The sequence below is a fragment of the Myxocyprinus asiaticus genome, chromosome 44, assembly GCF_019703515.2.
Source record: "Myxocyprinus asiaticus isolate MX2 ecotype Aquarium Trade chromosome 44, UBuf_Myxa_2, whole genome shotgun sequence".
NCBI lineage: Eukaryota > Metazoa > Chordata > Actinopteri > Cypriniformes > Catostomidae > Myxocyprinus > Myxocyprinus asiaticus.
Genome location: NC_059387.1, coordinates 13,467,681 through 13,479,803, shown reverse-complemented (window position 1 = coordinate 13,479,803; position 12,123 = coordinate 13,467,681). Strand labels below are relative to the sequence as shown.

The 12,123-nt window shown below is 36.3% G+C and overlaps 1 protein-coding gene across 2 annotated transcripts in view; it reads left to right on the top strand.

Annotated features, from left to right (window-relative positions):
• Nucleotides 1-7,637, top strand: part of LOC127434719 (collagen alpha-1(XVIII) chain-like) — a 142,645-nt gene extending 135,008 nt beyond the window's left edge. For both annotated transcript variants that reach the window (XM_051687641.1, XM_051687640.1), the window contains 3 exons: nucleotides 1,643-1,840; nucleotides 2,778-2,887; nucleotides 6,778-7,637. In XM_051687641.1, the coding sequence (XP_051543601.1) occupies nucleotides 1,643-1,840; nucleotides 2,778-2,887; nucleotides 6,778-7,036 (567 nt within the window). In that variant the 3' untranslated portion in view covers nucleotides 7,037-7,637. The remainder of the gene's footprint in view (nucleotides 1-1,642; nucleotides 1,841-2,777; nucleotides 2,888-6,777) is intronic.
• The last annotated feature ends 4,486 nt before the right edge of the window (nucleotides 7,638-12,123 follow it).

Below are 12,123 nucleotides of genomic sequence, written 5' to 3'. Positions count from 1 at the left end.
ACTGTAAACACACAACTACATTTTTATTCCATTTTACTTCTTGTATGAAAATATTTTGAATCTGCTTGGCTAAAATAGCTATTTGGTTAAAAAGAAGCCAGAGCAAATACATAAATCAGAGCAAATACATAAATAATGAGATGAGAGCTGAGAATTATCAAGATTTATGGCCTTTATAATCAAACAAACTGTATTTGGTACTGTCCCTTTAAGACCTCTATGTGTAAATGAGTTCTTGTAAAATGAGTAACAACACTTACATACAGGTGGTTGGTTTGCTGTCGTTTTACATATAGTTGCTATTTTTGTATTTGTTTGGTTGTAATGATGGTTAAATGATAAAATGTTAGATGTTTCAGTTGTTTCAGAGCAGGCACATAAATATTGAGATATATGTCCAATATCCTCATAAGGCTGAAAATTATCAAGATATACTTTTTTTTATTTTAATTTTGTACTTTTTTTGCACCCAGCCCTTGCTTGAATGACAAGATAAAATGAGTTTGTGTAGGAGTCTTCCTTTGTTGTGTGTTTTATGTGTATGTGTGTGTGTTGATACATGCTTGGCTGATGGTTGGCTCCCACTTCTGGAAACTTTTTCCATAGCGGCAGTATAACCCCAAAATAAAGATTGTCTCATATCCTACAGTTTTACAAGGTACCTCTGGTTCTACCTCAATGTAGTGCAAAATGGAACAAGTGAATCCTCTCTCACCCCATCTTACCTCTGATACATTCCCAGGCTGTCCTCCACTTAAAAGACAAATATATGATGTTTGAGATTTGTCATGGTTTGGTTATGAAAAACATTGGTCTGGGCTTTTTCTCTGCCTCAAAAGCCTCAAATGATCAGGACTCTGAAAGTATCCTTGTGGGTTCCATAGCTCCAATTTTAGACTAAATTACGGTGCTGTCCATCTGTTGCTGTGAAGAGTATCCCAGCCAGTCTTGGTTTACCATTTTATACTATTGTAGCCTTTTTTTTTCTCCCTGAAGTCCACTTAAAATGTTAGTAACTATAAGTTATAAAGAAAATGTTCTAAAAAATAAAGTCTAAATTAATAATTTAGCTGATAATTTTCCTCCTCTCCGTCCCTTAGCATCAAACAAGCTGTTTTAGCGACTGAACCTTCACACCAAACTCCTTTTGTGTCCATCTGTGCATTTTTTGCCATGTGTTTCTATGTAAATGCACTAGACGGATGTATTTGACCGTTGTGCTGCATCCAGCTGTTTTTTCAGAATCTCACGCCGGAGCGACGTGCTTTTGAGCTTTTTTTAAGAGCAAGAAAGCATTTGGTCTGAGCGGCCTCTTAGATTCAATGTGTAAATGAGCTCTGTTAAGATTGGCCAAACTCTTTGAATGTGTAATGAGTTGCAATACTTCATTACGGGTTGTGGGTTTGCTGCTGGCTCCAATAGAGCTGGCATTGCTCTGTCCTTATTCTGCTGTTTTGGAATAATATCTATCCTACTTCCTCCTTATAACTTCATAGTGACTAGGTGGGCAAAGTTATGATGCCACAACTGTAAAAGATATTTGAACAATCTGCTTTTGTAGCGTAGTTTGTTTAAATGTTTTGAGTGGATTTGTAGTGAAAATCCTGAGTATAATAGTATTTTATTGCTAATTTTTTCACAGCTCAGGTTGGTGGCTCTCAACACACCATTGACCGGAAACTTGGGCTCCATCCATTCAGTTAACAAGCTTTGCAAGACTCAAGCTCAAGCCATGGGCATCCGAGATGATTACAAGGGCTTCCTGTCTCATCATTTTCAGGACCTGATTGACATAGTTCAGCCAATGTACCGTACAAGCATGCCAATTGTTAACCTAAGGGTAAAACACATTTCTAATTGTTTTTTTTATTATTATTTTTTTATAGAGCCTTGGTAATAATTGTTACTAATCATTCTTAATCATGATCGCTACTAATGATTCTTATGATGTTTTGAAGAAGTTTCAGTAATGTAAAGGACTCACATGTGCCTGTTTCCTGCCTTAACATTTAAGGTCTATTCACACCAAAAGTGATTTTTTTTTTTTTTTTTTTTAATGCAAACCTCTTCACATATTAAATACATTTACAACACTTACTTATGGATTGTGGGTTTACTGTTGGCTCCAGAATGGCTTGCATTAAAGGAATGTTCTGGAGTCAATACAAGTTAAGCCCCATTCACTTCCATTGTAAATGCCTCACTGTAACACAGATTTTTGCTTTTTTTAAAGAAAAGGGGGGACGAGTCAAAATTCATTTTGGTGGTAATCAACATTATGCCACAAATGCTGTCGATTGAGCTTAACTTGTACTGAATCCGGAACATTCCTTTAAGAGAAATTTCACACTTATAGTGAAAATTTGTTCAAAAACAGAACAGTTTATTTTATTTTATTTATTTGTTATTTATTTATTTTATTCTATTACTCACCGGCCTATATGATACCAGCTTTTGAATTATTATTATTTAATTTTTTTTTTAATTTTTTTTTTAAAGCGAGTGATATCTGTATTGTCAGATGGATTTCATTTTGCATTAAAGCAAATTGTTGCTTTTTTGTGTCATTCTTATAAACGAAATATATATAAATAAATAGCATAAACAAACCCTAAGAATTTAAATTAATTGATTTTAATGTTCACACATCTTGTATCATATACAGATTTATACATATTTTGGACACTCTATTCCCTTTCGAAAGGCCTTTTATTAATTGGAAAAATACTGTATGTGGAATCCAGTGATTAATACCCTTGTGTGATTTGTCTCTGTAGGGCGAGGTCCTCTTCAAGAACTGGAAGAGTATCTTCTCTAACCATCTCCTCCCTCCCGGCATCCCTCTTTATTCTTTCGATGGGCGAGATGTGATGAGTGACCCCTTCTGGTGTGTACACATTTCAAAGCTGAAGTATAAATCAACTCAGATTCAGATCAACATTATGATCCACCTGGTTAAGCGTTGAATGCACTCACGGCCTGTCAGCACATAATTTACGGAGCTGAAATGGAGAAAAGCTTTGAAAAAGATTAAGTCAGTGAAGAGTCACAATAGAATACACTTCATCAGCTTGCTGATCCAATCATGTGCTTAAAAGGTTCAGTGGTTTGTGTTGGCTGAATGTTATTCTTTCAAACGCATTTTAGGCAAGCAATTGCAGTCATAAGTTAGAAGACGAAGATGAATGTCTCGGGTCATGAGTAGGGTTTAGTCCTGTCAATCTACCTCATTAATTGCTGAAAGGGATAGCTCACAGAAAAAAAATAAAATAAAAATAATTTACTCACCCTTATGTTGTTCCAAACCCACAAGAATTTCTGTCTTCCATGCAGCTTAAACTAAGTTACGTGCTAGTCAGAATGCGTATCTGGGGTTGTGAATAAGCCATTGCCGTAACAATGTGCTATATACAGCGCAAAATCCTAAACCGTCTCCAAAACACTGAAAATATTGTCTTCAAAAGCATGAAGAATTCAAAGCACACTAAGCAGCTAATAACTGTAGGCTCAACAAAAATCTGTATAAAAATGAACACAGCTTATTGGCTATTTTGTCCATGCATTTACAATGAATGGAGACTGGAGTTTACAAGCTTCAAAAAGGATGCAAAAGCACCATAAATGTATCATAAAGGAGTACATGCGACTCATGCGCTATATTCCAAACTCTGAAGTCATGCAATAGCTTTGTATGAGAAACAGATCCAAATTAAGTTGTTATTCACTGAAAATCTTGAAGTATACTCTTACTCTAGCTGAATTAATCATACTGAATGATTCGTTCAGGACTTTTTGACACAGCAGTTAACAGCTCACTACAGAAGAACACTTGAATTTTTGAGTGAACTTTTCCTTTAAAGGGCGTACAGAAACTCGAAATAATTAGATGCAGTTGTTTAGCAATGTCCAGTCGAAATGCGCTAAGAGCAAAAGCTACTTTCATCGTGCCGTTATCATTGGTATTCCTTGAACATGTTTATGGCCAGCGTATTTGTGAACAGCCCTTGCAAAGTCTCTAATGCTTTGCCAAGACCCGGTGCGAGACCACCTCTTCCGTAGAGCACAAACACAGCTTGCCTCCTTGTAGAACAACTAAAGGATGGCCTAACCACAATCCAGACGACAGTGGCTACACCTCTCTCTTTCATTTCTCATTTTTCCACCCGTGTATTTTTACATTTCTTTCTCTGTTTATGTGTATTTATATTTCAGAGTGGTAAATATAGCCTGTTGTACGAAGCACCAGATGAGGCAGTGACAGCGCAGCAGCAATTGTGGTTAGCGAGTAGCCTTTTTAGGGTTGTTTGTGAAGTAGGACATTTTCTGGGCCCCCGCAGGGATTTGGGTTTCAGGAGAGGTATGAATGGATGTAACAGAAAGAGACATTTCACAGACCTGTCAAGATCCAGTATGTCATAAAGGCTATGTTAAGGGTTTAATAAGCAAGACATACCTCACTTGTCATGCTAAGATGGATGTCTGTTTTAGACTAATCTCTCAGCGTTAAAGTGAGACTGACATGCATTTATCCAAGCTTATCATTACCTATATATTATACATTAAAAATACAGACCTTAAATATTTGATTACAGGGTTCATTGGGAGGGACTGATGAGTAAAAGCCTTGTTCTTCAGTGGGCTATTAAATTCCACAAGTTGTAATGATGAATTAATTTCAATAAACCTTTTTAATGTGTGTTCCCTCTCTTTGGGAGATCCATATATGTTCTTTGGTTCTCCATGGACAAGCAGTTGTAGATCGCTGTCTATTTTGGCACATAAACTTGCCTTGTCTTGAGTAAGATTGATAAGGAGGATACAAATTTTAAGCATAAACTGGTGTGTACATCTACATAGTTGAATATTACTGTACTTGACTGTTGTTTAACTGGGTATTTATGTTCCGACTAGTCATCCAACAATCAACTTTTTTCATAGTTTTTTAGCTTTAATATTTAAGTCAGTGTTTTTTTGTAGTTTTATAGTAATGATACCTTTCTTTCATCATTTACTCACTCTCATAAGTATCTTAACCCGTATCACTTTCTTTCTTCAGTGGAACACAAAAGGTGATTTTTTGTTTTTGTTTTTAAGAATATCCTGGCTGCTCTTTTACATACAGTAAAAGTGAACAGGGATTGGGTTTGTCAAGCTCCAAAATGACAAGAAATCTCCATAAAAGTACCATAAACAAAGTAGTATGACTTGAATTTTTGGTCTGTTCCTTGCACAAAGCTAGGCTATCCGAAGGCTTGGAATGTATCACATGAGTTTATGGACTACTTTTATGCAGTCTAATCTCATGGAAATAATGTGACTGTAGCAACATTTTTACAAAATGACATTACGTGTTTTCTTACACGTTTCGCGGCAGTTCTGAGGTCAAATGTCCATTTTTGTGGTGCTGAAGGTGAGTTAAATTTTCTTCCAAACAGATGATGTTTTTAAGGTTAATGCTCTATCTAGTTTTAAATAAACAAAACTGACTTACTACCCTAAACCTTAAACCTAAACCTAACCGATAGTGTCATTTTGTGGTGCTTCTATGACACTTTCGACTCGTGTCTATTTGTGCGGACATCAGGACTTGTCTTTTGCATCGCAAGTGCAACACTATCAGTTCAGTCATAACTCTCAGAAAGATTTAGCATGTTAATGTTGTATGACATATTGATAGGATATTAGTCTTGGTGGACTAGATCTACTAACAATGCTGCTGCCAAGCAAGTACAGAGACTTGCCACTGCTGGAAATTAAACATTCAGTACATACTGAGTTAGCATGTGGACATGCTGCTGCTGCTGCTCATATAGACAAAACACAAGACATGCTGCATCAAGCATGTATTAAATGCTGCTGCACAAGTAAACATTACAAACAATCCCCATGTAGCAAATCTAGACATTTGAAGCTGGGGTGGATGTGGGTTTCAGAGAAAAACTCATGCAGCGTGCTACAAAGAAACCAGCTTATCAGCAAAACTGAACCATTAAAATGTTAGACAAAGAAGAAGACTCAAGTTGATTGGTTAAACAATAACATGTCAGAGGACCAATCAGCTAACACCATGCAAGCCAATTGGCTTATGTGTCACATGTGAGCGAGCCAATTGGCTTTCGGATAACAAGTCAAAGAACCTATCATCTTGCGACACATAGAGTTGCATGGCTGAACTTTGGTCATTTATACTTCTGTATCGCAAGAGCAATCCTATCAGCAATATTTTATCGCACTCGAACAAACTTATAAATGTAGTTGTTTATGTAACACAAACATTAAAATGTATTGCTTACAAGTCATGTACTATAGAAAAAAAAGTGTTTAGATGTTATAAGATAGCATTAAGTGAAGAACAGGGCGAAAAATAAGTGTTTATGAACTGATAATCTGCCGTTATACTCTTGATTTCCATGAGCAGAAATAAAAGTTGTTGCTGTTGCGCCCCTAGTGTTTATTTCACCATAAAACTGCCGCTATATGCACAATGAGCCACATACATTTTTTTTGTTGCAAAGATTTACATATAGTAACATGATTCTATGAGATCAGCTTACTTTTATGATAATTTTAAGGTGTTTGTGTTGTTTTGGAGCTTGACAGACTAGTCTAATACTTAATAAAACAACCCACCGACTAGTCGATTTTTAAAATATGTCGTTTTTGAACATCCTTAGTTCCAATGATCAGAGCTTTATAGCTACTTCTGTATGTTTGTAGCCATAAATGTTTTGTCTCGTCACAATTTACATTCATGTGTGTGCATATTTGTGTGTGCAGGCCTCAAAAGGCTGTATGGCACGGATCTTCGGAGAGAGGCAAGCGGCTGGATGCTTTGAACTGTGAGTCCTGGAGAGCCGGTGACATGGCCATTACCGGTCAAGCATCCTTTCTCTACAGCGGCTTACTAAACCAGCAAACCCGCAGCTGCTCCAACCACTTCATCGTCCTGTGCATTGAAACCAGCCATGACCACAAAACCATTGAAGAACTCCAGAAGGCACAGTATCGCCACAGAAGATGGTATTACAGATACTAAGACCCTCTGTTACCGGCTCACTGGAAGATGTACATTTTTTGGACAGAGATGCCATGACAGAACTCTAGCAGAGTTCAAAAGTCCAATGACCAAAGAATCTCTGGCTTTTGGCACAAGAACTTACAATCAAAGCCATCTTTCTAGAATGTAAAGTGTATTGTCCCTTTCCCAATGTTGGACATTTGGGGATTGGCCATTTTTAAGACATTTTGATGCACTGTACTTTTCATATTGAATTTTTGGTGTTGATTTTCCAAAACAACCAAGGTCTTTTAAAAAAAATCATGCCATTTATTTGTTTGTTATTCTGTTCATATTTAATTTAATTTCCGTGTTTTATTTATACAGTGGCCGCACGTCATTTAAAAAAGTCAAGTGAGTAAGGATAAATGTGTAATTTATGATTCCAGCTGTTCAAATGAATTATCATGCCATTTTGTTTTTCTGATTTAATCAAACTACAGTCTTCAGGTCATACAGTATTTGACTGCATTGTCTTCATAAGTTCTTCACAAGACAGATAATCAAGGCACCCTTTTCTGTAGATTTTTTTTTTTTTTTTAACAAAGAAATGTAAGCATTGTTTTTTTCTATTGAATAAAACTCTTTTTTCCAAATTAGATCTCCATTCCATGCCAATGATTCTTCACATCATTCCTACCAATAAAATGGCACAATGTTTAAAAACCACAAGCCTAACAGACTAGTCACACTGTGACTTTGGCAACAGGAGGTCGAAAGTTCTGCTTACCGAAATTCAAACCACTGCTCCTAGTGGCCGAAGCTGGAAGTGTTGTTGAGGTGAAATGCCCAAAGGGTGGCGTCTAAAGCGAGTTGTATTTTAGTTGTGAATTATGCATTACAGTCAACAAGAATACATATTTTAGTAACTCTACCCACAACCCAAGCCTAAACCTAACTGTCAGTGGAGTAAAAATTTTATTTTAGAGTTAAAATGCAACCTCTTAATGATTTCCACCAATATTTATGTGAATGTAATTATTCCTGGTTACCATGGGACAAAAACCAGTGTTTTGGAGATAGTTAGAACTATCAGTAGCAAACAGTTTATTTGATGCAAAAATGTCTTGTAGGGGATGACGTTTGTCAGTAATTTGGCAGATGGAGTCGATTTCAGGGTACATGAACATTCAGAATCAGCCTGTTGATTTCCCGTGTTATCATGTTGAGGTTGAAAGCTTTTAAAACTGATTCTTCAGTTGAACTGATATATGCATACAAACAAAATCCTGCTAACTACCCAAGATGAATGTGCATTTCTACCGATACTCTATTTTCTCATTTTGCTGTTTATTTATAAAGATTCTGGGAAACCTGACCTAAGGTGAACCCAAATGTAACACCATTGTGAGTGTTTATGGACAAATTTTGTGAACCTGAAATGGCATCTGCGGTAAACCTTGAAACAGCAATAGAGGCATTTCAGCCTGCTAAACTGACTGCTGTTTATTGGGAAAGTTTGCACCTCCTAAACATGGAACATGGAGGGGGCTGAAAGAACAGTTTTTTAAATGGTTGGCAGTGGCCATTGAGTTGGCACGGGATTCATTGTTTTTGAGGGCACTCTGGTGAGGTTTTGAACCCTCAGACTGGCAAAACCACACTGTTATGTCACCCACCAACACACACCATTTGCCCACAGTGTTGCATGTCTGTTTTTCACTACAATGGAATGTTGTGAGATATACAAAAAAAAATAATTCTTGTAAACAGTGAGCCCTCACTGAAAAGTTTTTTATTTATTTTTTTGCATGGACTGATGATTATCATACATATATTTAGTATTGTAAATAGATAAACAATTGTATATTCCATGTTTTATATGAAGAAAAGACCATCTTTAGTCTAACTTGATTTGCCCTGATTTGCAGTTGTTAATATAAAAAACACCAACAGTTTTTAGCATTGCTTTAGTATCTGTCATCTTTAATTCAGTCAGGCCAGGTCTCTGAATCCCTAATAATAATTTAGTATGGTAACCGTAGTTTCTGCCAAAATACCATATCTACTAATATATATATATATATATATATATATATATATATATATATATATATATATATATATACACACACACACACACACACACACACACACACACACACACACACACATATGTACATTTATTATTTTATTTAGAATGGATAAAAATAAGTTTTAAAAATAAAAATGACAAAGTATTCTTCTTAATCTCTTTTTGTTATTTTTAATACTTTTGTAATTTTTTAATTGGTAACATAGAAAGTTACCAAAGTTTAATTTTAACAATCAGTGTAGTAAATTTAGTATTTAGTCAGAAACTATGGTAAACTGTTTTTAAGGGATTATTTACTATGGTATATATGTATGGCCTTTATATGACCTTTTATTTCAATTTTAGTTGCAATATTATTGCCCACCCTTCTTTGCTGCTTAATCCCTTCTTAATTTATCCCATATACAATCACAAAATTCTCAATATGAATTTTCTCTTATGGCCACAAACTTGCTAAGTTCTGCTATAGTATGAAAAAAGCCACCCATATACTATAGCTTTGATCACTACACAGATCATTGCTCTCTTTGCCCAACAGGAGGCCTTATATGTGTGACAGCTCACTTTCTCTCCTACCATTGAGACTTTGACATTTCATTATGTCATATAGAGCCAGATGTGTGTTCATTAGCACAGTGCTCTATGATTAGGCAACTAGATTAGGGAGTTTAGGCTCATTAGGATAATGAAAGTTACAGTTGACTTTCATGTGCGGTTTGTGTGGCTAAATTGTTTGGACTTCATATGGCAGACTTCTTCCCATTAATGGTGAGCGACCGTGCATGAGAATTAGTGCCGTTTCCTGATGGTCTCTCGCATCTTTCAAGCCGAATCTTGCATGCAGCCACAACAAAGCCACATTTTTGATTGTGAGTAGTAATTAAAGTACAACGTAGGATGTGACGGAAGGACCCTTGATGTAAAAGGGACCACATGGCAATTCCTAGAGGTTATAAAGTAACATAATTAAATACAACTTAGTTATTTGCATTCATGAAAAAAAAAAAAAGTAATTTTCTCCAATTTTCTCCTTATTTTAGTTTGCTTTGGAACACCTACTGTAATTAACTCAAGATATCTTGGTTATGGCTTCAAATAGGGTGTCATTACCTTGATAAACAGCTATTTGGATGAAGTGGCCTGCCCAAAAGCACAAAAGAATCATCTACAATCCAAACCAAATAGCACATGTTGTACCCTCAGGAGTTCTGCCATAGATGCATAATAAAGATCTAAATAAGGGCTTTACTGGTAGCAATAAGGTGATCCTTGGAGGTAAATGCCTGAAATGTATTATGCGTGCACGTATTTTACAGTATGTTAACTTAATCCAACCTTGATATCCCAAAGATATTATCTCAGCCCGTTTTTGCAGCATATCTTTGCATATCTATCCTTCTCTCTCATTTATTTTGAAGGGGCAGCTCCTGATAAATCAGTTCTAGTTGTGATGAGGTCAAGGATCATATTTTTACCATGCAGATGGAAAACCACAGAGGACATTTGTGTTCTAATATGACTGTGCACATAATGGCCTAAGAGCAGGATACAGGGTCAAAGGTTTGATGTGTCATGTGGATCATACAGATGTGACAGCCCTTAGCTGAACAATACTTGGATCTGTGTCATTTCTAATCAGTCTCTTGAGGTGTTTTTTATTTTTATGTATTTTTTTATTGTTTTTTCTGATTCAGCTGTTATTTTTGTTTTGTTTTATTTATTGTTTTTTCATGTGTCGAACAGTTGAGCATTGACCAAATGTCTGGCATTCAAATACACATAAAAGGCTGCCTCATCTGCTTAATAGACAAGAATAGCCACGGTGGGTTCATGCCATTGCCCTGGGCCTTATATCCAGGACGGCCTGAACATTAGTCCCTTTGTGTTTTTCTACTGTTCTGTCTCTTATTTGGGAATCACTAAATTCAAAGCTTTTCTTCTGAATTGGAGTAAATTAGACCTCATTTTTTTCCACTGTGCATGGATTGTAATTCTGGTGATTGTCGTTTGGTTTGTGTATGCATTGAAATAAAACAATTCAGATAAGCATAAGACCTACTTATACCTTATACCTAAATTTGAAGTCAGAAGTTTACATACACCTTAGCCAAATACATCTAAACTCAGTTTTTCACAATTCCTAACATTTAATCATAGAAAGCATTCTCTGTCTTAGGTCAGTTAGGATCACTACTTTATTTTAAGAATGAGAAATATCAGGATAATAGTAGAGAGAATGATTTATTTCAGCTTTCATTTCTTTCATCACATTCCTAATGGGAACGAAGTTTATATACAATTTGTTAGTATTTGGTAGCATTGCCTTTAAATTGTTTAACTTGGGTCAAACGTTTTGGCTAGACTTCCACAAGATTCTCACAATAAGTTGCTGGAATTTTGGCACATTCATTAAGACAGAACTGCTGTAACTGAGTCTGGTTTGTATGCGTCCTTGCTCGCACATGCTTTTTCAGTTCTGCCCGCAAATTCGGATTGAGGTCAGGGCTTTGTGATGGCCACTCCAATACCTTGACTTTGTTGTCCTTAAGCCATTTTGCCACAACTTTGGAGGTATGCTTGGGGCCATTGTCCATTTGGAAGGCCCATTTGTGACAAAGCTTTAACATTCTGGCTGATGTCTTGAGATGTTGCTTCAATATATCCACATAAATTTCCTTCCTCATGATACCATCTATTTTGTGAAGTGCATCAGTCCCTCCTGCAGCAAAGTACCCAGGTAACATGACTACCAACCCATGCTTCACGGTTGGGATGGTGGTCTTCGGCTTGCAATCCTCACCCTTTTTCCTCCAAACATAACAATGGTCATTATGGCCAAAAAGTTCAATTTCTGTTTCATCAGGACAGAGGAAATTTCTCCAAAAAGTAACATCTTTGTCCCCATGTACACTTGCAAACTATAGTCTGGCTTTTTTATGGCAGTTTTGGAGCATTGGCTTCTTTCTTGCTGAGCAGCCTTTCAGGTTATGTCGATATGGGACTCGTTTTACTGTGGATATAGATACTTGTC